The following is a 27,597-nucleotide window of genomic DNA, read 5'->3' as shown; positions in this document are numbered from 1 at the left end:
CATCAAATTAAATTTTCATTAATAAAATACGAAAAACAAACAAAACACAAAATTTTTCACAGAATTTTCCCAAGATCTTTTTCCCCAAATTCACCAAGCCTAAAGAACATTAACCCATGTCCAAAAGACGTTATCAAAGCAAACAACGATATTAAAACAGTATTGTCAAAGTTCAGAAAAGATAGTGACAAATACGGTCAGAAGGACGAAAACTATTGAGGGCGAAATAAATATGTACTCTCCACATTGGAGTTTTAAAAAGTGTATTGACGTAAACAATGGCGGATTCGGGAAATCAATCATCAGATATGCAAAATATTACTGATGTTCCAACGTGTCCAATTTTTCCAGACCACCCAAATCAATGTGTGAGTAAAAGCAAATATAATTTATTTGAAATTTTGTAAAGACATTCCGCGATGCCATATCTTTGTAAAATGTCAACTATTTTTTCCGGGTTGAGCGTTTAGCATATTTTGTAAATTAGAAAATCCATTATTTTATGATTCTATCTGTATCTTGTAATAAGGGAACAACAGTAAATTTTGTATTATTTACCTTATTTTTAATAACATACAATAAACTCAATAATAAATTTTGACAATTATTTGCAAGGGAATTTCCCTAAGAGTGACTACGTCACCTAATAGTAATAAGGCTAATTTACATTTCAGTATTTTGAAATGACAAATTATTTTCCTTTCATAATTTACAAACAAACCAAATATAGAAATTAGTCACAGCAATGCATTTTTTTCACAGTTCTGTAAATATATGAACTGTTGTATTTCCTTAAATCATAGCCTAAAGAAGGGAAACAGGCCCGGGAGCTTACCAAAGCTTGATCTCGGCGATTTGCCAAAAACTTCGCCAGCCAACGCAGAACTCCATTTACTCAGTTTCCTAGAACTAAATCCGGTACTTTTTCAGTCCCCCGGACAAAACCGATCGGCCATGGGCCGGCATTTTGGCAGTCCGGGGTCAAAAGCCCCAAAACTAAATTTCTTTTTTCCCTTGTTTTCACAACCCACCCCCCAACTTTTATAAATGAAGGCTTGGGTTTTGGGGAAGAAAAATTTTCCCGGGGGAATGAAAACCCATTAAAGAAAAAGAAGCTCGTTTCCCTTTAAAATTTTTGTGAATTTAAATTTTCCACATCCCCGGGGTTTAATTTAACCCTAAAATTAATTTTAGGTTTTGGGTAAAAGGAAGGATTTAAATTTTCCTCTTGGGTAAAAATTTGGGGGGTTTGCGGGGTAAAAGGCTTCTCAAAAGGGTTTAGAAGCCAAACCGGGGAACTTTATTTTCACAAAACCACCCAGCCCCGGAAAATTAAAAAAAGGCCCTAGACAACCGATCCTTTTCCCGGTTAATGGGGAAAAGTTAACAATCTAAAAACTGAAACTGGTTCTTTTTCATCATAAAAAACTCCCTTTTTCCCCTTAAAAGGGGAAATTTTAATTCTTTAAAAAATTCCGGGGGCCATCTCTTTTCGGGCATGATGTTTTTCAAGTCGGGTTTCCTTTCATTGGAAACCCTTGATCCAAAAATCCCCTTTGCTAAAATCTTTCCAAGACCTTGGGAAACCCCCACAGTTCTGCAGTTTTTGCCCCCCAAATGAACCGGTTTAAAATTTTTTGAATTTGGAAATTTTTGGGTCCGGTTTTTTAAACCCTGGGGGGCCAAATTCTTTTACTAAAGTCGTCAAATTAAATAAAACAATAAATTTTTGGGCCCTTTTGGTTTTGGGAAAAGCCCCTAATGGGGGTAAGGAAAAAATCCCACCACATGGAAATTTTCTCCCAAGCTTTATGGTAAAAGCTAAAAAAGATTTCCCCAGGGGTTTTGTCAAAGGGGTTTTCCCAAAAAAATTCGACACCCGCGTCCCGGAAAAATTCCGTGTTTTCGACCAGGCTCGTTTTGTTTAACAAACCCATGTTTTTAAATGTTAAAATTTCTTTTTAACCCAAATCGGGGCCAAAAAGCTAAACCCGGGTTGGGTTTCCTTAAATTTAAAAAAACCGGGGGTCAAATTTTTGGAAAAAAGGGGATCGTTTAAACCCATTGGAAGGGGGAACCTTTTCCCTAAAAGGTAAGCCAAAACCCCCTCGGAACCTCCAACCCAAAGGGCCAAAAGGTTTTTTTTTGTTGGGGCTGCAAAAAAAGGTTTCTTTTTTTCTGGAGTAAGGGAAAAAGCTCCCTTAATTAAGAAATTTGGACTTTCCCCTTCCCCCATTTTTGAAACCTAACAATTCTGCCCCAAAAAATAGCCGAAAATTCCGAACATGGGGAATTTTCTAAATAAAAAAGAACTTCTTGTTTTTGGGTAAAAAGCTAAAACGGGGGGTGGATAAAAAAAGCAAAACCCCTTTTAAAGGGTATTGGGGAATGTTTTTCCTTGGGTTTTTTTTAAACCCCCTCCAAAATTTAAAATTCATTTCTTTTCCCTGGTTAAAGTTTGTAATTAAAGGCAGTTGGGCTATATCCCGAAAAGTTCCTTGACAAATGCCCGGGATGTAAGGGCTAAGCCTAAAAACCTTTTCAAAACATTTTTTTTGGAAAATGACTTTTGGGAAAACATTGGCCATTTGGGTACGGGGGTTTAAAAAGTATTCCTCGGGAAAGGTTCTTTTGGCCATTTTTTCCCCCAAAAACCCAAAACCCCCTTTGGGTTTTTTCCGGGAAATTTAAAAAAACTTCTTTTTTGGAAAAAACACATTTTTTCCTTGGTTTTTAAAACCCTTTCCAAAAAACCCAAAATTGGGGTTGGCGGAAAAATCTTTCAAAAGGGGCCTTTCGGGCCAATATTTCCCAGGTTGGGGTCCCAAATTCCTTCCCAGGCCACCAATAAATTTTTCCTTTTTCTAAAGAATGCCAGTACCGGTTTTTCCCCAAAGGTTAAAGTTCCCCACCCCAAAATTTTCCAAAATTAAAAATTCAACTCGGAAAAATGGGGTTTGGGTGCATTTGGTTTCAGACCAGAACCCCCTTCAAAAACCAGGGTCAAACAAAAAACCGGAAAAATTTTTAGAAAACGTTTTGTTTTTCTTTTTCGGGGTTCTTAAACCACTTTTAATTTACTTGCCAAAAAAAACGCGGGGAGTTTTGAAAATCTTTTTAAGAAAAACCCAGTTTGCGGTTCCCCGGACAAGATCTTAACAAATTTTTTCCACCAAAATTGGTAAGGGAAAAAAAAAAAATCTTTAACCGTAATATTTAAATGGCTTTTGGTTTTAAATTCCCTTAATAAAAACCACCCTTCCCCAGACCCCCGTCCGCTTTTTTGATCAAAACCCAAAAAAATGGAAAAAAAAGGGGGCCTCGTAAAAAATACGGGACTTTTCCTGTATGACCACCCGGCCCAATTTCCACCCATTTTTTTTCAGATGCCCCCCTTTTCTTTCCTTCCCCCAAAACAAAAAAAAAAGCTTTGGTTTTGGGGCGCCTCTTTTGGGGGTTTGTTTTAGGGGTTTTTTGGCATCCCCCGGTTTCCCTTATGGTATCCCCTTTATTTGTAGTAAAGGGAACTTTCCCCCAAATTTTCCCGAAATAAAACTTTAACCCGAAAAAACATCTTCATAATCGTAAAGGGGGGTTTTAGCTAACTTCTTAAACTCTTTGATACAACTTTAGCAGATGACTGGAACTTACTTTGTTGGAGTTCTCTTAATGATTCTCGTAGAACTAGAAATCCTTCGAGATTTAGACGATGTTGTTTTAGAATGACTAGAAAGTCACTTCATTTTCTTTAGGCAGAGATGTAGCTATTTCGCTTTGCTCATCTAGGATATGTTCTACTTCATATGCATTTGCAATCACTTTACCCTTCTTGAATGTCTTGTAAGAGTCAGTTGGATTGACTAAACAAACAATTGGCTCCGTATCTGAAGACATCAATGTCCTTGGCATCAATATACCAACTGTATTCAACTTTTCATCTGGTTCTATAAAATAGTCACTCAGATGTGTGTTGAGACTGCATGACATACGAACAACTGAATTTGGCGGAACCACAGTACGTTTTGCCACTGTAACTCTTGCAATAGTCAGCTTTCCCTCTCTAAAGCTTGTATTCATGGGAATCTGCTCACCATTCACAATTAAAGTGTCTGAATGCATATCCATCATAACCCCTAAATGATGCATTATATCATGTCCAAGCAGCATTTCATCACTAATTAGGTGCAACATAAACTCTTTCATGAAAATACTTGAGATCCAAGTTTGCAATCTTAATGGTTTAGTGATAAAGCCTTTTAGTACTGCTTCTTGATCTGCCATTTGCATAACTACATCTTTTACTTTTGCAGGCTTTTTTGCTCAAGGTAGCGAAGACTTTTTGAAGAGAGTATTGGTAATTTCAGCACCAGAGTCAATTCTTGCTTTGACTTCTTGATCACCGACGGTCAGTAACACAAAAGAAGAACCAGCTCGCACTTGATGAACGCTGACAATTCCGTCATTCTGTGTTTCTTGGATACCTAAATTTAATTTGACTGTATTACCATCTTTCAAAAATATCTTCACTTTTCATTAACATGACTAGAAGTCATGGGCCATCTGTATGGTCTTTTTCATCAGATTTAATTGTTGCAGTAACTATAGGGTGTTTAACGATGATCTTTGATGACCTTGACTAGAAGTCTTGTCACCTTTTACGAAGGCTAATAACATCTTCGTGATCTGTAACTGGTTGTTCTTCACAGATGACATCAGCTTCCGGACTAGAAGTCGCAGAATCTTTACCATTTTGACCAGTTACTTCTGCGGGGCTTGAACGGTTGCCATTCCATTCAGCCCTTTCTTGTTTAAATCACGATTTGCTGGATTTCGTTGTTGTTCCGTAGTGTTAGATAGCCCCTTTTTCTTCAACCATTCTTTAAATCCTGGACAGTCTTTCTTAATGTGGCCCCTTTGTTTGCAAAAAAAACATGATAGCCCTCTTCCTGTCCTAGATTCAATTTCTTTATTGGTTGTAGTCAATTGCTGAATTTTACTGCTAAGCTGTTCCATAGCTTTGTTCAGCAATTGTTCCACCCTGGCTTCAGCTGATGTATTTACTGCATTAATTGACACATCATCTTTTAGATCTTCTAGAATGCTTTTTGCCATCAACTGCCTCAGAGATATACTGGTGATGCTTCACAGCGTTAAGTGCAGCCTGTATACTCCTAGGATGTTCGAAACATGCATGCTTTCCTGCTTCTCTATCAATACATCCTTGGCAAAACTTCGAAATTGCCTCTCGCATTCTGTATTCTTCGGGTAGATCCTTAAATGCATATGTCGAAAGTGTCAGCACTCGATCTGCCCAATCATCTAAAGATTCATCTGATGCTTGTCTAGCCTGCTGGAACTTAACACGTGACGTCTCGGTAAGTTCCTGGTCGCCGAATCTGGTCTCTAATTTCTTCATCATTTGCTTATATGAATAGCAATGCCCGCTTTATTTGTTATCGTGAAGAAATCTAACGCTTTACCTTGAAGACTCCAAGTAAGGTAATCTTTACTTTCACTGTCAGTCCAGTTCGAAACAGCTCGATAACTTTTCAAATTGTTCTTTAAAAGATAACCAGCTTGTCTTCCCATCATACCGCAAAATACTTGGAAGTTCCTTCGGGTTACCCCTCTTTTTTCTAACTTGCTTCGATCAGAATAACTCGAAGAGCGACTTCTGTCATGTCGTCTAGATGGCTTGCAATACTTATCATGGACCCGTACTTATGACGTCTTGACCCTGAATGACCATAGCCTCTTGATCGAGATCTCGAGCTACTGCTGCTGCTTGAAGATTTATTCCTATATCTGTATGATCTTGACCTTGAAAAGCTCGGACTTCTGGATTTTGATCTTTGGTGTCTAGAAGACGACCGTGATCTACGACTGTACTTGTCATCTCTCGACAAACGGTTTCTAGAAGAAGACCGATTGTTGTAACCAATCTTGTCCCGATTCTTTCTACCATCACTACTGTATCTGGACTGAACATCTCTTCTACCATTTGATCTGCTTCTACTATTATCGCTACTTTCACTTGACATTTCTGATCTGGTATGGTAACTTCGATGGTCTCTTCTTGAACCTTTCTTCTGGCATTCATATCTATCTAAATGTCTAGAAGACCCTTTAGTTGACCTCGACTGTTGTTGTGTATCTCCATATACATAAGTAGCAGATGTATATTCTTTCTTAGGAGATATACATTTAGGGTTGCCATACCTTGTGTCCAATTTAGTGTTGTATGACCTGGATGCACTGTTACTGAAATATTTAGGCTTGACATCATCTACCGTACTTGTAAACCTTGTTCTAGAAGAACCAAGTATACCTGTATTGCAAGGATCCATTTGATAGTGCATATAACCTGTACTATAAGTACAAGGTGTATCTATTGCAATAGAATCTTCATCCGTATCACTTGCATTTGCTTCTGGTAATGCAGATATCAAGTCTATTAAATCTCTTCTAGTCATACCCTGACTTAAGGAAAGAAGTTGAGTCAAAACATCTTCAATGTGTGGCGTATCTTGTGGTGCCTCCATCTCTGGTATTGTTAAAGATGTAGGGGCTGACATAATTGGTGTTGCACCGGTTGCACTCACTGTAGTGTATGTGCTACTAGCTGCAACCGTCACAGCAGTTGTTATTTTGGTAACCGGAACTGTAATTACCTTGGTTTTCACGCTGCTGGTTGTAGTTGATGTAGTCATTACCTTCGAAACTGCTTTAGTAACTGGCGTTCGCAAGGTAAATCCAGCTGCAAGTCTAGATCCTTTAGTTACAGTAGGCGTACTTGTACTACTTACTGTAATTTTTTGTTGTAGCACTGCTACCAACATGAATTGGCTTGCAAACTACTGCAACAGGCGTGGTACTTGTGGTAAATGTCACAGCAACACTTCCACTTCCCCCCCCCTTTGAAGATATTGTACTCGGAGTTGATACCGGTGTTGAAAAAATCAATGTATTTCAACATATCTGGGTTAAGATGACCTGCCATTATGGTGATGAAATCATCTTTCGTCAACTTGCCATTCATTTTGTCGAAACTGGACTATACTTGTTGCCCTTTTCGCACCAATAGCTGGCAATTTCATCAACTCCTCTTTAGTCATTGTGTTTACATTAAATGTTGACATGATGGTAACTTAAGTCAGTCAATGTATTGCGAACACAATGTAATCACAAATTTTCAATGTATAGAATACAATTGAAAATTGATCCAAGCTTATTTATTCGAGTATAGAATACACCGAATATATATGTAAAAGTAGCTTTTAAAAAATAAATTCCACTAATTTACTTATTCGAGTATAGAATACACCGAATATTAATTAAAAAGTTACTTTAAAAAATTTAATCGACTTATATGAGACAGGTTCTTTAAATAAAAAGTCTTTATTGAATACTTGAGACAGCTCCTTTAAATAATATAGACTTTACTTTGACACAGCTGCTTTAATTTATTTTACTTCACATTCAAGAAATAAACCAAAAATTTATGTGAAATTCTGTAAACTATCTCTGAACAAATGTACAATAAATTAATTTTTCGCAATTATTTCTGATATAGAATACAAGAAATAATTTATTTGGTGATCCTGGTACACTTGTAAACAACTGAAATAAAATATTCAAGGTAGATAACTTGTATACCTTTCACACTGTCTGTATGCTGTTACTGTCTCTAATATCTTCAAAGTCGTTTCTGAAAAGGGCTAAAGTAAATAAAAAGACAATACTGGGCGTGCTTTACTATGAATTTAGAGTGGAATTATTTATTTATGAAAAGCATACCATTCTGCAGTTTCCCAAACTTTATGTTGACCAAGTATTTTTTAAATAAAAGCTAGAAGCCACAAAATCAAAAAATACTAGTACATCAACCTTTAGGCTATCGTCGAGTGGTTATTTCACAATGTCAACTGAATGTCAAAGTCAATTTTCCAATTTATGCAACGGTCCAGAATGTCGCGAAAATTGACTACAAATGAACGACGTTTATGACATGCAAAAGTCACTGCCCTGCTATCCAGTTTTAATCCTCGTCGCCAATGTTGTATTTCCTTAAATCATAGCCTAAAGAAGGGAAAACAGGCCGGGAGCTTACCAAAGCTTGATCTCGATGTTGCCACTTCGCCAGCCAACGCAGAACTCCATTTACTCAGTCCTAGAACTATCCGGGTACTTTTTCAGTCCCGCGAAAACCGTCGCGCATGCGCATGCAGTCCGGTAGGTCTAGGACCACTAAATCATTTCCTGCATTCACAACAGAACGTTGAACTGTTTAATAATTGTTCATATCTGTTATATAAAACATATTTTAATTAATCAATATTTTTTTATGGTATTTAATTTTTGGATAACAAAAAAAATGAAATAATATATACATGTAGACTTATAGCTGATAATTCTTTCAGAACTCATATTTATAATAATTTTCCAAGGGAAATTACACTATATTTATGTCAAAAAAATCTTCTTTGTATCATGAATGTAATTGTTTGCAAGTATGTGTTATTATATATAATATTATTACCCATAATGGTATTTATTAGATATATTTATCAAATTTAAAAAGTGGAGGTGAAAAGACCAGGGTACCGTTTCACTAACATACTTACGCAAATTCTTAAACTTAAGGCAAAAATTTCCATTGACGTCCAGGGTTGAAATATCCATGTAAAGTCCAAACACCTTTAATATCATCTGATCATTCATGTATTTGGACACGAAAAAATTATCTGCTGCTGGAAAAGTTTGATAAGCATCAAACTTTTCTGTAATTAATACTTACTGGTTTAAAAAATATTTATAATTTAATACTGTATTAAATATCAAAAAAGTTCTTACTTGTATGTAATAATCATATAATGTGTATTTCAGACCATCATTATAAATGTGAGGAGAGTATTTGCTTCCATATCCCTCATAGGCTGGTGAGTTAAGTTTTCAAAAATCATATAAATCATAACAAGACTTACCTTAATTTATCTGTTACCATGCTGAATTTATAGAGTGGACTTTCTGCTTTGAATTAAATAGAACAGACCATATCAAGTTAAAATTGACTGGTTTGGGACTGTTATTTTATAACTTGTGGTTACAATATGGGGTACAGTACATAAGTAGTTGATTTCAGATGAAATATTTTATCTGAAATGTGAATATTTTCAAGAAGTTTCCGATGATAAATAATATTCATGATGAAAAACTTGTGCCATACATTCCTGAATTAACTCTCTTGCCATGTAACTGACAAAGAGTAATTTGCATGTTTGAATTTACTCCAATATGATTTAATATGTATTGTTTCAAATGATAATTTTTTTTCAGCATATTTATCATCCTGGTTATATGGCTGTTCAGGAAATACATTGCATTTTCACAGGTTTGTGATTTCCTCTTCTTAATAGTCCTTATATCTCAAGTACATGATAGGGTTGGTCTTGTGTATCTCCTGTTACATGTAGATACAGTACAACCTTGTTGTTATTACTTTACAAGGGGCTAGTCTACAGAGGTTGCACTGTAGTCAGAAAACTCTAATAATGTTGCCAACCCTTAAATATATTTTGTAGAAATGTTTATTTAAAAACGATGTACCGGGTATATATGCAATCAAGTATTATTAAACTATAAGCCGGTAGATTGACTTGATTGAATTATCATTTCAGAACAACACTGGGTCCTTGCTCTCAGCCATTTACTGAATTTTTAGAAAGATACATGCAAGGTCCAGGTATTCATGTTTATGTTTATTGTTACTTGTTAGGTTTCCTGTTTTCATACTTGACAGTTTGTTAGTCAAAGGTTGTTATTGTTATATTTTGTTTTTTTATTATTATTTTTTCAGAGACTGATACTGTACATGAGTTTTGCAGCTTTAAACATCAGCATCTCATATTTGATGGTAATAATATAATTATTTTTAAATAAGAACACAAATAGAAAAGACGTCTGTGTAAGAATGTCATTTAAATTTTTGATATCTTCTATCATTTATGAATGTAGAAATATATTGATTTTGATTAATTCCTATGAGGAAGCTGTTTAGCAAGCTAACAGACGGTTGGTGGTCTTTTCAGGTAACTTGCTTGTACCTAAAAAATAATCTTAAGGGCTCCTGAGGTCTACCTGAACCAGGTGAGCTTGAAAGTCACCATATGACCCTTAGAGTGTATGTGTGTCTTGTGTGACTTCAAACCGAACCAAAGAATATAAAAAAACATTTGAGTGGTAAACTAAAAGCACATTCTTGCTCTAAAAATATCACAAAATTGCCACACCAAATCATGATTAAACACATATTATTTCTTATATAATTATCAGCATAAAAACTGTTTAATTTGCTAAACATTTGTCATATAAATGATGTACTGGTGTCATCATATTATTGTATTGTATTTTACAGGGAGAACTTCACCCAGATGGACCATTGTGTGATTTCCAAGCTTTTTGGATGTCTTTCTTTGGTTTGTTATTTTCTTATTTAGTAAATTCATGTACTTAGAAGAAATACAGTAAAGACTGTCTTAGTGACCCCCTGTATATAGCAACGTCCTGTCTTTACTGACCATAGTTAGGTGAGCCAAACAGTATTTACTATATAAATGGTCTGTATGTAGCAACTCCCTGTCTAATCCGTACAACGACCATGATTTAGCGTCTCCCGTTAAGGTATATAAGCCGTGCAAAGCGACTTTTGCAAGGGGAGTAACTCGACTTAGCACTATAATTTTATTATGGCAGATAATAAAGTTTTCTTGAATGAAATTTTATTATTCATCAACACATTATAAATGTTCATACTAAATTACTTGCCATTTGTTTTAAAAGAAATATTTTATAAATAGATCCAAATGATACCTGTTGTAATAATTCTTGAAATACTTTAAGGAAAATGTGCCAATCATAGACCAATCCACTTAGAAAAAGGGATTCTGATGAGATTTTGACATGACGGAACGTGAAATATTTTTTCCTAAATTTTTGTATTATTTGATGTAGGTCTGAACCAATAACTTCTGATCATTCTCTCATTTTCCCAAAATAATCCTTTTCATTGTGCAAAATGACCCCAAAATTAAAAGAGCTGCACCACTTTTCACTCAAACTGATCTAATAATTGCACTTACTATCAATTTTAAATTTAATTCTGAGTGAATTTCTTCATTATCCTTAGCAGATTTTTTCCAATTTAAGTGCTTTATTTGATTTATGTGGAAAAAAAATAGATTTTATATTTTTAGGCTTTTTTTACTCAGTGGAGTTCCTTTAATGAGCTGCAGTTTTTGTGTTATATAATTTCAGATTGGTCGGTGTTACTATGGGTCAGTTGTATTACACTGAACTTATTTATCAACGTTGTTTGGGGCAAAACCACAGAAAAATATGAATGGTAATTGAAAGTGTTTTATTTTAACAGATTAATTTTTAAGTTAGAATGTAAGTTAACTTGGGTTTTTAGGTTACCACAAGTAAAGGTTCATGGTGACCTTTTAATATGGAACGGGTTATGCTAAAATCAGGATGCTTAGGTCTCTTCTCAATTAAGTGAGAAAAAACACTGAACAATATTGTAGAATTTTTTGTATTGGGTGATATTTAAAAATTATTAGATATTGCCAATTTATTATTGAATTTGATACATTTTAATGATTTATTATAATTTATTGAAAATTTATAATTAATTAATTGGCTTATAATTATATTAGGTTGTACCATCTTGTAAGTTGGGGAGTTTCTCTATTCATGTCACTGCTGCCGTTTATCGGGAACCATTATGGTCCTGCAGGTGCTTGGTGGTAAGTTAAAGGCCCATTATGTCTCAAAAGTTCTTTATTCTTATTTCTCAAAAGCTTTTTATATGCCCGAAAGAATTTCGGACATATTATGTTATACCCCCTGGCGTCCGTCCGTCTGTCCGTCCGTACGTCTGTTAGCAATTTGGTTTCCGGAGCATAACTTAAGTTCCATTTGGCCCACAATATTCAAACTTCATAGGATGATTGCCCATATAAGGTAGAAGACCCCTATTGATTTTGGGGTCATAAGGTCAAAGGTCAAGGTCACTATGACCTTAAAACTGAAAACAGTTTCCGGAGAATAACATAAGTTCCATTTGGCCTACAGTGTTCAAACTTCATAGGATGATTGTCCATATTGGGTAGAAGACCCCTATTGATTTTGGGGTCACAAGGTCAAAGGTCAAGGTCACTATGACCTTAGAAGTGAAAACAGTTTCCGGAGCATAACTTAAGTTCAATTTGGCCCACAGTGTTCAAACTTCATAGGATGATTGTCCATATTGGGTAGAAGACCCCTATTGATTTTGGGGTCACAAGTTCAAAGGTCAAGGTCACTATTACCTTAGAACTGAAAACAGTTTCCGGAGCATAACTTAAATTCCATTTGGCCCACAGTGTTCAAACTTCATAGGATGATTGTTCATCTTTGGTAGAAGACCCCTATTGATTTTGGGGTCACAGGGTCAAAGGTCAAGGTCACTATTACTGAGATATTGAAAAAACAGTTTCTGGAGCATAACTTAAGTTCCATTTGGCCCACAGTGTTCAAACTTCATTGGATGATTGTCCATATTTGGTAGAAGACCCCTATTGATTTTGGGGTCACAAGGTCAAGGTCACTATTACCTTAAAACTGAAAACAGTTTTTGGAGCATAACTTAAGTTCCATTTGTCCTACTGTGTTTAAACTTCATAGTATGATAATCCTAATTAGGAAGAAGACCCCTAATGATTTTGGGGTCACAAGGTCAATGTTAATATTACCTTCGAATTGAAAATAGTTTTTGGGGCATAAGTTAAGTTCCATTTGGACCACAATATTGAAACTTCAAAGGAGGACTGTTATTGTGTCGCCTTGAAAAGGTGACATATAGGGGTTACTTTTGTTGGCGGTGTCGGCGGCGTCTGTGTCGTTGTCGGCATCGTTGTCGGCGTCCCCTAAAGCTTGTCCGGAGCATAACTCAGTCACTATAAGTCTGATTGACTTCAAACTAGGTATGCATGCTTCTTTCAATATCCCGAAGTGCAGTGCACAAGGACCGGTACTCTGCAGTTCTTATTTTTTGAGTTATTGCCCTTTGTTAATTTTCATACTTTAATTTTGTCCGGGCAATTTCTCTTCAACTAAAAAAGCAATGGACTTGAAACTTCATAGAATGATAGATCTGATTAAGAAGAAGTGCAGTGCACAAGAACCGGTACTCTGCACTTCCTAATTTTTGAGTTATTGCCCTTTGTTAATTTTCATACTTTATTTTTGTCCGGGCCATTTCTCCTAATGTATAAAAGTCATGGACTTGAAACTTCATAGGATGATAGGTCTCATTAAGAAGAAGTGCAGTGCACAAGAACAGGTACTCTGCATTTCTTATTTTTGAGTTATTGCCCTTTGTTTATTTTCATACTTTAATTTTGTCCGGGCCATTTCTCCTTAAGTATAAAAGTTATGGACTTGAAACTTTATAGGATGATAGATCTCATTAAGAAGAAGTGAAGTGCACAAGAATCGGTACTCTGCATTTCTTAATTTTTGAGTTATGGCCCTTTGTTAATTTTCATACTTAATTTTTGTCCAGGCCATTTCTCCGAAAGTATAAAAGTTATGGACTTGAAACTTCATAGGATGATAGATCTGATTAAGAAAAAGTGCAGTGCATAAGAACTGATACTCTGCATTTCTTATTTTTTGAGTTATTGCCCTTTGTTGATTTTCTTACTTTATTTTTGTCCTGGTCAATTCTCTTCAAGTATGAAAGCTATGGACTTGAAACATCATAGAATGATAGATCTTATTGATAAGAAGTGCAGTGCACAGAAACTGCTGCTCTACACTTATTATTTTTTTAGTTATGGCCCTTTGTTATTTTTCCTATTTCATTTTTGTCCTGACCATTTCTCCTAAACTACATTGTTCACAAGGCGACACATCCGACTTGCGGAGTTCTAGTTTGAAGGAGGTAATACTTTGTCTTACAAATTCTTCATCTTAACTAAAAAAAAATCACTTTCGGGCATATAATGCTCCGCCTAGCGGTGCTCTTGTTAATTTTGGTGTACTTTTATAGTATCTAAAAAATTACTCATTGGCCAATTACCTGAACTATTTTTTTCGTATGTTGCTTTTTGCATTTTATATAGTTAATATAGTTAAAATACTACTTTGTAAACATTTTGCTAATTTTACGACAAATTATTTCACATTTATAAAGTATCTGCCTTGCTTTGAATTTGGAATAGTTGATTGAAATTATGAGGGAATTCAGTACTTTAATACAAAATTAGAGCTACCAACAGTATAGAGCCTGGTTGGCAATGCTGGCTGGCCTTATTTTATACTAGTGGAAAAAAAACTTTAGCAAAAGGGTTTAAAGTTTGTATTTTGGTTTGGAATTTATGTATAACACTGTATTTTTCAGTTGGATTAAAGATAATTGGAGGTGGAGAGTTGGTGTGTAAGTATATTCTGAAATATAATTTAATATTTATTTGGAAAAAGAAATTGTTATGCCCAATTGTGCCAGAAATAAACATTGAGGGGGGGGGGGGGCACCTACAGCCTTTTTCTACCAGTAATGCCAGAAAGTGCTCCTATGACATAATTATATTGTGTCTTTGTGACTTTAAAATCAATCTTAATAAATGAATTATTTCTTCAGACTTTTTCATTAAAATAGTTGACAGTGTAGCTGATCTGGATTGAAAAAAGAATTTAGGGGGGAAAAAAGTTTACCAAAAAAGGATTCAAGTGTATTAGAATTGATGCCTGTTAATGAATAATTATATGAATTGGGCTTTCTTTGATAAACAGGTGATTTTACATGACATAACTGGCTTTATTATTATATAGGCTGAATGTTGTTGACCAGATTCATTGTTGTTATAATGAAGGCTGTTGTCATGGTGGTTGCATGACTAAAAAGGACTAGGAGGGGAATTTAAGAAACAGATAAGATTAAGTGTATTAATTGATAGGAATATTGCAAGTGTGCTTTTACTTATGGGTTCTATAGCACTTGACTTGATTATGTAAAGTTGTAATCTGAAGAGCATATAGAGTTATACACTCGTTTTTTTTTTATTATTGTTTTTTTGTTGTTTTTTTTTTGTTTTTTTTTTTTTTTTTGCTTTAAAATACACCTTCTGTTAAATTAAATGTGTAAATGAAATCTAAACCAAACAAAAGGAATATAATTTTCTTAACAAATATCTGTACAAAATAAACATACGTGGGCATTTGTGATTTAACAATTTGAGCAATTTTTCTTTTCTTCTTTTGCTTTAAAAATACACCTTATGTAAAATGTGTAAATAACATCTGAACAAAACGAAAAGAATTTAGTTTTCTTTACAAATATCTGTATGAAATAAATATCAGTGAGCATTAGTGATGTACAGATTTGAGCAAAACAAGGTTTTAGAAATGGAATACAAAAAAAAAAACGAACAAAAAAAAACAAAAAAAACAACAAATTGGGCTGTATTTATTTCTACAGTTAAAAAAATGATTGTATCATCATCAGGAACTTATACATGTAGGTATATAATAGATGATATTATATTACAGCTGGTATGGTCCACTATTTGGCATGTTGTTTATCATGGTTGTAGCCTACATCTACATATCTTGTGTCCTCAGCAGAAAGGTAAAATATACCAATTTTATATGGAAAAGTGTATTAACATTTTATTATTTTAAGCAATAGTTATAGTACATGAAACGAGTTAGTTACGAGGATATTACACTGGCTTGGGCAACATCAAGGGGTGTTTCTGCTAAAAAAAATGGTGAGGCGGTTAGGCCGAGACAATTTTTTTTTGCAGTAACATCCGGAGATGTCGGGGTTTTTGCAGTTTTTATCACCATATTTCTACTGCGTTACTAGCACAGTAAGGGCTGTTTTTGATGACAATATTTTGGTAGTTTTCTTGGATGGTAAGTGCCTATTGCTATATGTAAATTGCTTTTTTTGCTTATCTCACAATATTTTTCTTTTATACATTTCCAAAATTTTCATAAAAATTAACATGAATCTGGAGGGGTGCTGCTTTAACCTAGGTATGTACATGTATGTTCTATATTGAAAGTGCAATGTATATTATTATGTAACGTATATTATTTTATAATTCAGGCAGCAACATGGGAAGGCACATATGATCCAGATACTGAGAGGAAAAAGGTAAACAAAATAAATTAACTTGTAATGTAAAGCATGAGGAAAATAACTAAAATATAAGCTTGTCTTACATCAGGGTAACACTGTAACATAAGATTTATATTTTAACCTAAACATTTTCCAGTGACACCGTTATACAACAGTTTATCTTTTGAAATATATATAATAGATTCAGCTCAACTTGACAATGAAAAAATAAGCATAATGTCACTTTAATAATGATGATAACATGACATTATGACAGTACATGTATAAGCTATTTTGATTTTGAAAAAAAACAAAAACATGCTATGTCCTTTGATAAGTATATACAATAAATTATATTATTTATTGTTTTATTATACAGTCAATGCTGAAGGAGGACATCAAGCCCCTAATGGCGTACCCTTTTGTCTACCTCGCAACTTCTCTCTTCCCTTTGATTAACAGGTAATTTTACTGTTTACTATTCAATTTGATCTTAGACTCATTGTGTGTAATAGTCATTGGAATCTCGCTGCAGATTAAAAAAAATCTTGTAGCATTAGTAGTTGGTCATTGGCAGAGTAATTGACTATTACTTATGGTAACTTATTTGTGCATAGGCAAAAAACATGAAAATACAGCAAAGTCAACATTTTTTCGTACTTTTGGGGTGGAAATGATAATACACCATTTTGTCAAACTTTTGCTCCGTGGGGCAACAATGTAGAAATATACAAAATACAACAAAGTGGTGTGAAAGTACACAACATATTGCACAAGTCAGCCATCATAATAACTTGCTAGTTGTCTAGGAAAGCTGGATAAGTGGACTGATCGCCCAGAAATGTGTTTAAATCAAACAAGTAGACAATCAACAAACTGTTCAAATTTATATGCTTTTTGATATGATCAGAATTTTATTGTAAGAATATTTATTCCTATTTTAGAAAGATAATGTTTTTCCTGATTTGAATTTAACATAAATATTTCAAGAATAATGACATTGGCATAAGACATGATAACAATTTTTAGAATTACTATATATAGGCTACCATTTAACATTATTTATCAGAAATTTCCCACTTGCCTTCAGGTTCAGAAACATTATCTCGAATTGTATTTAATATTGAAGTTTTTTCTTTTATTTTGAACAAACAAAAAAACACCTGGATAATGTTAAGCGTGCATGTTTTTATTTCCACAATCACATAAGGTGAGAGGCAAGTGTTTTGAAGTCAGTGACTTGACCTCAAAGGTCTGTAGTAGCATAAGGCATTTTTTGTTGGGATGAAGTCCAACTAGTGCATTTACATACCCGAAATTTCCAATCAGTGAAGTTTCATCACCACTCTATAATCTTTATTGTATTCTTACCTTTTTTTGTTACATAATGAAGGTGACTGGTGTAATATTGATAATGATTTGAGCGTGTCACGACAAAACCAACATAATGCGTTTGCGACCAGCATGGATCCAGACCAGCCTGCGCATCCACGCAGTCTGATCAGGATCCATGCTTTTCGCTATCAGTTTCTCTACTTGTTATAGGGTTTGTAAGCGAACAGCATGGATCCTGATCAGACTGCGCGGATGCGCAGGCTGGTCTGGATCCATGCTGGTCGCAAACCCATTATGTTGGTTTTGTCGTGACGTGGCTCATTTATATATTACAGGATACAGAATGCTGTTCACAGTGGTCACCCCGTGTTTGCTCTGGTTCTGTTAGCCTCGATTTCATCACCATCACAAGGTAAACATTTTTACAATCGTAAGCAAGTATAATTTCTTAAACATCAATAATCGTAAACAGCAATAATCATAACCAACCATAATTGTAAACAACTATAACTATGAACAATTTTAATCACAAAACAACTATTATTTCGACCAGCTATTTTAAACAGCTATAATCTTAAACAACTATAATTGTAAACAACCATAATCACAACCAGCTGTTATTTTAACTACTATAATTGTAAACAATTATAAATATAAACAACTATAGTTTTATTGACGCATATATTCAACAGCTATCAAGCTGAAATAATTGAATTAAGTTAAGCCTTAGATCTTGCCATGGGTAAATCTGGAATGTAACCTTTTCAATTATCTTATGAATGGCTGAGTGGTTAGACTTTCGGCCAGTAATTTAGATGATAGTAGCCACATGGGTTTAAACGTTGTCAAGGGCAAACTATTTTGGGCTAGGAACTATTTACCCATTGTTTAGTTCAGATTAGTACCAGGGTCCAAGGTTATAAAGAATTGTTCTAGACACAAACTCAGAACCCAGCTATTTGATTGGTCAGAAATAAGCTCAGAATGTATATTGGCCAATGAAAATCCTGAGATTTGAGACAGAACTCAAATAATAGCTATAGGCTATCACTTCTAGGCCATGAATGAATTTGAGAGTGTGACTGAAAACTTATAACAAGATACACAATCAAGCTAAAATGAGTATATTATTTTAACTATTTTATGTTGGTAAGACTTGGAGCAAGTACTATAATGATACAAGTTTGTGTTATATTTCAGGTGCTATAAATGCTATAGTGTTTGGCTTAGACAGGGAGACATTCCGTAGACTCACACCGTCACAAATCAAGGTACGGTAAAACATAACATACATCCATAATCGTAACGCTCTGAGTCATAACAGGCTGTCAGAGATCTAATGTAATACTACTCTTAAAACCAAAATAACACTCTGTACGTTATTTCAGTCACAAATGGGCACCAGGGTAGAACCACCAGCGTTGCCAAGCAAGCTTGTGGAAAGTCGATGGTTCTACTCAGTTGCCTCCTCATGTTTAAAATAATGCATGAAGTTGCATTTGAGTTCTTCCTCAACTAGTAAAGCTTTTAAGTTGCTATATGACCATAACAGAGTTGGTGAGATTTAAAACCAAACATATAGGGAAATAACCCACATGTTCTACAGAAACATCTGATGCTATGGATAATTTGTGAAAACAAGTTGTGTTTCTTTATGAGAAAATACCCACATATTTATTTTCACTCGCACTACCCAATCATAAAGATATTATAATATTCTTAGTGTGATATATAGCATATTCACTAAAAACAAACAAATCTAACATATCTAATCTATATATTAAAGGAGCTCCACTGAAGTCAGACAGCCTAAAAACATAAAATTGAAAATTCTTGCATAGAGTGAAGCAACTAAATAGAATAGGATAATGAAGAATGATATATACTTGGACGATTTTTTATGAGATTCTGAGCCTGATTTGAGAAAAGAGCATTGCAACACTTTTTCATTTTATAGCAGCATTTTCGGACAATAAAAATTAGTATTCTAGAAAAAACGAATGAGAGAATGTTATTAAAAATTTGCACACAAGTTATTGATCCAGACGTACATCAAATGGTACTCAAATCTCTTAAAAAAATTGCAGTGTTTCATGTCAAAAAAACTTCAGTCGAGTCCCTTTAAAGTAATGTAGTGAGACGCATGCCAGTCATGTTTGAATATTGTGTGGTCAGTTGTTTGTTTGTATAACTTGATTTGTAAATATTGTCTTGTTCAAGTAATCTTATGTAAAGCTTTAGTTGAATCTTTTTCTAATATTTCTCCAGTTTTTAGCTCGACTTTTCTATGAAAAGGGGAGCTATCCTACTCGCCCCGGCGTCGGCGTCGGCGTTGGCGTTGGCGTCACACCTTGGTTAAGTTTTTCGTACCACCCCACTTTATTTCAGAAGTATTACAAGTATGGCTTTGAAACTTACCATACTTGTTCACCATCATAACCTCCATCTACAGACAAGAGTACATAACTCTGTCAAGGTTTTTGACAGAATTATGGCCCTTTTTTGACTTAGAAAGTGTATTGAGCTTGGTTAAGTTTTTTGTACCACCTCACTTTATTTCAAAACCATTGGAGGTATTGCTTTGAAACTGACCATACTTGTTTACCATCACGACCTTCATCAACAGACAAGAGGACATAACTCTGTCAAGGTTTTTGACAGAATTATGCCCCTTTTTGACTTAGAAAATACATTGAATATGGGTAAAATCCACTTATTGCCTTAACCCTTTGAGATATTGCTTTGAAACTTTTAATGCTATTTCACATCATTACCCCCATCTGTACGCAAGAGAAGGTAACTCTGTCAAGGATTTGTTTTAAAAATTAAGGCCTTTTATCGACTTAGAATCTTGGTTAAGTTTTTAGTACCAGTCCACTTTTTGACTGAACTGTTTGAGATATTAATTTGAAAGTTCGAATACTTGTTTACAATCATGATTCCCAAACATGTCCAGGAGAAGGTAATTCTGTCAAAGATTTTATTTGAATTATGGCCCTTAACTGTCAATGTTTTGTATTATAGGCAAGCACTAAAAAACTTAAAAAATCTAAAAAAATTCATTCCTATCCACTTGTTCACTTTACCATAAATTATGTCATAATAAAATAATTCTTCACTAAATATCTTAATGCTCATGGCCATTGTTCACTTTAAAAATACAGAGATTCTTGTATTGCCTTTTACTGCAAAAACTTTTTTTATTGGCAAGCAATAAAAAAGTCGAGCGCGCTGTCTTACGGACAGCTCTTGTTCTATCCTTTCTAGCAATATTGAAGGGCAGATAGTTATACAGTCATATACTATTCACTATACAAGTTTATATTTTTATCATCTCTATTTTATAAGTAGCTAGTAACTAGTAGCTAGTAACTGTTGAACTATCAGAGAAAAAACGTTAACCATCATTAGAAGATGCATGGTTGATACGAAATGTTTTTTGTTTTGTTATTTTGTTTGCCAATTAATTGGATTTTGAAGTGATTGTCGGCTATTTATGGCATTTTTAGCTTGACTTTTTGGAGAATAGGGAGCTATTGTACTCGCCCAATTGTCAGTGTCATACTTTGGTTGAGTTTTTGCATCCAAGTTGATATCTTTAAAACTACTGAAGAGAATGGGTTGAAACTTCATGTAATTATTCAAGAGCATAATAGGGACCATAACTCTTACATGAATTTTAGCAGAATTATGGCCCTTTTTGAAAATTCTACACCCAGGCTCTTGTTTTACTATCATTCACTGAAAATAGTCAAGCTCGCTGTCCTATCAACAGTTCTTGTATGACCTCTTTTATACTCAGTAGCTAGTTTATCAGTGGTAAAAACTTTTTACTTTACCATCATTAGAATATACTTGGTTGGCTATCAGGCTAGCTATTCGAATTTCTGTTCTTCTACTCAGGTGCCTATTCCTTCCTGTACTTGAGACTTCATCCACCAGCAAAGCTGGAATGTGTCCATGGTACCTCTAGTGTGTTGGTGCTACATAAAACCTACCAAAAAATAACATAGATGTTGACCATTACTAATTTAGCTTAATATTGTTTTTATTTTATTTTTAATTGACCCTTAACATGCTTTGTAATTGTAATGGATCTGGCACCAAGCTTTGCATTTGGAACATTCCAGATTTCAATATCAAAATACCAAAATTTTGTTACCAACAGTTTGGAGCCATGTCAGACTACACTGATGTGCAAGCACTTTGGTGTAGCACTGGTGGCAAAGACTATTTGCCTTTACGGTGTAGCACTAGTGGGAAAGGCTAATCACCTTTTCGGTGCAGCACTGGTGCCAAAGGCTAATTGCCTTTTCAGTGCAGCACTGGTGGCAAAGGCTAATTGCCTTTTCGGTGCAGCATTAGTTGCAAAGGCTAATCACCTTTTCGGTGCAGCACTGGTAGCAAAAGATAATCGCCTTTCCAGTGCAGCACCAATGGCAAAGCAGGTTAAAGGTTATGTAGCTTATTTGTGGTGTTGGCTGTATGTTCTCTATCTACTAATGATATACTGTGAATTCACATAATTTCATGGGCACGAAATTTCGTGGTTTTGTTAAGAAAGGACATTTTGCATTACGTCAGTTTTTGAGTTTGCAGATTGACAATTTTTTGCAATAAACTAAAATGCAAATAATGTAATGCCAAATAATCATACCACAGAAGAAATAGAATTTTACCGGATCTTAAAGCCATTGAATCAGATATGCATAAAAAATTCATGAAATCACCTATCCACAAAAATTCATTGAAACATCTATTCACGAAAAACCACGAAAATGAGAGCCCAAAATATTTTAGTGATTCTTATTTCTAATAAATCTAACATAACTAACATTACACAATTGTAGATGGCCTGGTCACATCACACTAATCGAAAAGTTGTCCATGAGTTTCCCATACCACTTAGATCTAGGAACATGCATCTACTTGACACAGAGCAGCATGTGCCTCTTTTAAGATGATCAGTGTCATATAAATGCTTGGCTTGTTAGCAGACGGTAGGAAATAATTGTCATTTCAAGATTTTTTTTGTATTTTTATATAATTTTTAAGTACATACAACTCACATTTGATTTCTGACAAGTACCACACAAAAGTTTCAAAGAAAGAAATTCAGCTTAAGCTTGCATTAGTTTTTGATTTATCAATGCTGATCTTGCTTTGAGCTTGAAGATGAATTTCATTCATCAATCACATTTTTGTAGGTTAGGCTTCAACTGCTTTACAATAACTGTTTATTAACAACTATAGTCTTAGTGCTTTAGATTGTCTCTTAGTTTGCATATTTCTGCATGGTTCTTTTTATTTTTTGTATTTTATTGCATATGTATTTGTTTGTTTTAAATGACTATTATAAAAAGCTGTTTTTATGGAGCCCAAATTACAAAGGCAGTTTTTACAATTAACTGCCTTGTTCATATGCATCAGCCGGTACATCTGTCTGCACTGTTCTCTATCCGGACAGTATACATTTTAAAATCTTCCTTAAAAATAGTAAATGGTTTCTCCCGATTGAAAAATGTGCCAATCCATTTGAATTTATTTAAAAAAAAAAATCCCTAAAAACGATAATTGGTTTTGTCCAGATTGTAAATGGGCAAATCCGTTTGTATATATTTTAAAATTTTACCTAAAAATGCTGAATGGTTATATTTTTGTCCAGATTGAAAAATGAGCCCTTCCATTTGTACATATTTTAAAATTTAACTAAAATGATCAATGGTTTTGTCCAGATTAAAAAATGGGCCAATCCATTTGTATATATTTTAAAATTTTCCCTAAAAATGATAAATGGTTTTGTCCAGATTGAAAAATAGATGAGTCCATTTAGGATACTCAGGGTGGAATATATAATATATATATATATATAATTTTTGTATTCCTAGATGACTCTACAGAACAGATTCACAAGGAAAGCGGTGATACACGAGTTTCCTGAGGAACGGAGCGGGATGGATACAGAATACTGACAGTTACTGAGAGGTCCCCTAGAGGGCAGTGATGATGACGACCTCTAGGTCATAGGTCAATGACTTATAGGTCAAAGGTCAAAATATAAACTGCTATAAATACATATAGAACAGTTACACTCTATAACTTTGAACATTGTACATTAATTTATTGTATTTATTATAAGTGACCAATTTCATACAGAAAATAAATAATTTTGTTGTTATCAGGTTAGTTAAAGGACCACATACTACTAAATTTGTGTTCTTAGTATATAAGTTATCTCTTTTTTATTGATTTGTGTAAACTGATGGAATTTTGATTATTGAGTTAAGTTATTCTCAGTATTATTGTAAAAGTTTGTCATGACAGTTTGATAATTTTGATAATTTTTAGCTCGACTTTTCTATGAAAAGGGGAGCTATCCTACTCGCCCCGGCGTCGGCGTTGGCGTCGGCGTTGGCGTCACACCTTGGTTAAGTTTTTCGTACCACCCCACTTTATTTCAGAAGTATTACAAGTATGGCTTTGAAACTTACCATACTTGTTCACCATCATAACCTCCATCTACAGACAAGAGTACATAACTCTGTCAAGGTTTTTGACAGAATTATGGCCCTTTTTTGACTTAGAAAGTGTATTGAGCTTGGTTAAGTTTTTTGTACCACCTCACTTTATTTCAAAACCATTGGAGGTATTGCTTTGAAACTGACCATACCTGTTTACCATCACGACCTTCATCAACAGACAAGAGGACATAACTCTGTCAAGGTTTTTGACAGAATTATGCCCCTTTTTGACTTAGAAAATACATTGAATATGGGTAAAATCCACTTATTGCCTTAACCCTTTGAGATATTGCTTTGAAACTTTTAATGCTATTTCACATCATTACCCCCATCTGTACGCAAGAGAAGGTAACTCTGTCAAGGATTTGTTTTAAAAATTAAGGCTTTTATCGACTTAGAATCTTGGTTAAGTTTTTAGTACCAGTCCACTTTTTGACTGAAGTGTTTGAGATATTAATTTGAAAGTTGGAATACTTGTTTACAATCATGATTCCCAAACATGTCCAGGAGAAGGTAATTCTGTCAAAGATTTTATTTGAATTATGGCCCTTAACTGTCAATGTTTTGTATTATAGGCAAGCACTAAAAAACTTAAAAAATCTAAAAAAATTCATTCCTATCCACTTGTTCACTTTACCATAAATTATGTCATATAAACATTGCTGTAATATTCAAGGGTATCAAACAACTAGTTCACTTTAAAAATACAGAGATTCTTGTATTGCCTTTTACTGCAAAAACTTTTTTTATTGGCAAGCAATAAAAAAGTCGAGCGCGCTGTCTTACGGACAGCTCTTGTTTATGATAATACTATATAGAAAATTTTATGAAAAAATTGCCATATATTTACAGATAAAGAAACTCTTGTATATTATCATTATCATAAAGATTTATTTTAGAAATGATTGATGTCTTTCCTGTTTGAGACAGAGTTTTTGTTATTTACTAATGGTCTAATTAATGAAGAAGTTCTGTTGATTTCTTTCTCTCCAGCAAATGATGATGATAAGCTTTTTCATAAAAAACTGTTGGATTTTACAAAATACAAAAATTAAGCAGTTAAATGTCTTAGATAAGCCTCCAGTGTTGAAACGTTCTATGTAAGAAGTAAAACAAAAACAAACAAAATTATTTTATATAACTATATGTCCACTATTAAATTTTGCTATAATTCTATTTCTACTGTACTTACTGTTTATATTTATTTATTGTTGAAAAGAAAATTGTTGTTTTAGATGTGGTTAATATATTTTGTAGAATCTCTGTTAACACTTTCACTGCCATAGGGATGGCTTATGCCATCCATGTTATTCTCGGTGTATTTGCCATATGGACGGCTTTGGCCGTTTCTATAATAATTATAGTAATAAATTAATAATAATAAATATAAAGAAAATTATACCATTGACAATAATTATCATTATACTAACAGATTTGGAAACATATATAATTATTATAATACTACTAATAAATAATTATGATTATATTGTCAGACCGGTTCCGATTCAGGATTATAACAATAGTCACAACAAATTTGTAAAATTAAATAATTCTTTTAATTTCTTTATATCACTCAAATAATAAATTTATTTGACAGTCAATAATAGACAAATACATGTAATAAAGAAATACATGTAATAAATAGAATAAATATTGCTTAAAATACCTTAATATCTTTATCTTTCATTTCTAAGAATATTATTTATGTTATCAATTTCAGTTATCTTTTCCGTTATGATCCTTTAATTGAAATTCGGTCTATTTAAATGCTTATTTCGTGTACATATGACGTCAAAATGAAAGTAGGATTTCCCGTAAAAACTGGGTTAATGTGACGTCACAATATAATTATAGTTAACAAAATGGCGGACTAATTTCAGACAATATTTGATAATGAGGAAAAGTGACATATATAAAAATATATAAACAATCAATCATGACAGGATATGAATGTAAGTTAATTTAAATATCGTATCAGCATGGTAAACGAATGCGGTCAATGAAATGGAGTGGGTGGGGAACAGCCTAGCAATATTAATTGATAATATAGTAATTTCTTAGAAAACCCTCTGGCAAATAGGAGATCAATAAAACAATAACCCTCTTGCAGTGAAAGGGTTAAATTATGTTTGATGTAAAGTGGATTGTTTTACAATGGATACATTTTCCATAAGAAACTTATCTTTAGTGTCTGATGTTCTTTTATGTCTGTATTGGGGCTTTGTTTTGTTGTGCAAAATACTCAGATGTATTTTTCTTTCTTTCATGTGTTTTTTTGTTATTGTTAGATATATTTCCCTATGTCATTGTTTATTTGATATTTATATATTTTATTATTTCTCAAATTGCTGTTCTCATTTTTTTCTCTTCAGTACATAGTAAGGCATAGTTAAACCATATTTACTTTTTCTGTGTCTATTTATAGACTTGGTTATCAAAGACAAGTTTTTCTATGGTGATAATGCTCTACTATGATATCAATATTTGTCAAGCTTAGGGTAGTTATAATGAGTTTTACCATGATATCAACTTTTCCTTTGTTATTGATGATAAGACCTGAAGTTTAACCATGATATCAAAATTTGTTAAGCTTTACATAGTAATACATAAGTTTTACAATGATATCAAGGTTTTTTTTTTCAGTGGTTTATATGATAAGATCTAGTTTAACCATGATATCAATATTTGTTAAGCTATACAAAGTAACTAAGATATCAACTTCTATCTATTGTTTATATATTTAGTTGAATCATGATATCAAGAAATATCTATGGTTTATGTGGTAAACCTAATTTAACCATGGTATCAATATTTGTTCAGCTTTACATAGACTTAAATTAACCATGATATCAACATTTCTATGCTTTACATGGAAAAACTTACAGGTAGTTAAACCATTATATGAACTTTCTTTCTATAATTTATGTATGGGGACGACTTTGTTAACTTTTTTTTTCTAACAAGCTTATTTATTATTGTATGTCTTATTGTGGGCAGAGATGTGGGAACATACTTTTTTTCAAACTGATACTGTTGTGAAAAATAATATGTTGTCTTTAATATTCAGGAAAAAATGATTTTGTTGTGTGATTAAATCAGCATTGTTTATTATATTTTAATATTTATTGAAATATTTTTTTTTTAATGCGAGCATGGACAATGACTTACCTATGCAACAATTTTGAAATCAGAACTCCCTGCACATCCCAGCAGTCTGACTAGACTCGATGCTGGACTTAAAACCACTTGCCCCTGACGCTGTTGGTTCAAATCCAATCGATAACAAGTTTTTTTATGTGTGGAAGCAATATACTACAGGTAGCTTACAGAAGGTTGCTGGTTTATTCAGGTGCCCGCTCATGCCTGGAATAATGCACGGAGCAGCATCTGTAGTCTTTTGCTGTTTTACCTTTATAGAGTTGCTGTGACTTAAAATCCAACAAAACAAACTATACTGTTTACTAGTTAGTAATCAATTTACCTTTTTGATAACTATTGTGAAAATGCAGAAAAAATAACAAATAGAAAGTTAATAATTTACATAAGTATTGTGACAATAATACAATTGTT

At 33.7% G+C, this 27,597-nt stretch overlaps 1 protein-coding gene across 2 annotated transcripts; it reads left to right on the top strand.

The window, feature by feature from the left end:
* Positions 1–221: 221 nt before the first annotated feature.
* LOC132721289 (uncharacterized) lies at positions 222–27,549 on the top strand. 2 transcript variants are annotated; one of them, XM_060705570.1, is made up of 15 exons: positions 222–368; positions 8,887–8,939; positions 9,337–9,391; positions 9,857–9,913; positions 10,415–10,475; positions 11,314–11,401; positions 11,718–11,807; positions 14,447–14,482; positions 15,595–15,673; positions 16,160–16,207; positions 16,551–16,633; positions 17,842–17,918; positions 18,707–18,777; positions 22,357–22,506; positions 23,395–27,549. In XM_060705570.1, the coding sequence occupies exons 1-14, from the start codon at positions 279–281 to the stop codon at positions 22,468–22,470; spliced, it is 1,002 nt and encodes a 333-aa protein (XP_060561553.1). In that variant the 5' UTR covers positions 222–278; the 3' UTR covers positions 22,471–22,506; positions 23,395–27,549. The 2 variants fall into 2 exon arrangements, with proteins under 2 accessions (XP_060561553.1, XP_060561554.1); XM_060705571.1 differs by lacking the exon at positions 22,357–22,506.
* The last annotated feature ends 48 nt before the right edge of the window (positions 27,550–27,597 follow it).

Source organism: Ruditapes philippinarum, unplaced genomic scaffold (assembly GCF_026571515.1).
Source record: "Ruditapes philippinarum isolate M1 unplaced genomic scaffold, ASM2657151v2 ctg231_1_1_1_1, whole genome shotgun sequence".
NCBI lineage: Eukaryota > Metazoa > Mollusca > Bivalvia > Venerida > Veneridae > Ruditapes > Ruditapes philippinarum.
This window is presented reverse-complemented; position numbering and strand designations above follow the sequence as displayed.

Bases quoted from the DNA above. Each gene is read 5' to 3' on its own strand.
- LOC132721289 (XM_060705570.1), top strand. From the start codon at position 279: ATGGCGGATTCGGGAAATCAATCATCAGATATGCAAAATATTACTGAT. The intron at 11,808-14,446 runs GTAAGTTAAAGG...TGTATTTTTCAG, and splicing joins GGTCCTGCAGGTGCTTGGTG to TTGGATTAAAGATAATTGGA. The intron at 14,483-15,594 runs GTAAGTATATTC...ATTATATTACAG, and splicing joins TGGAGGTGGAGAGTTGGTGT to CTGGTATGGTCCACTATTTG.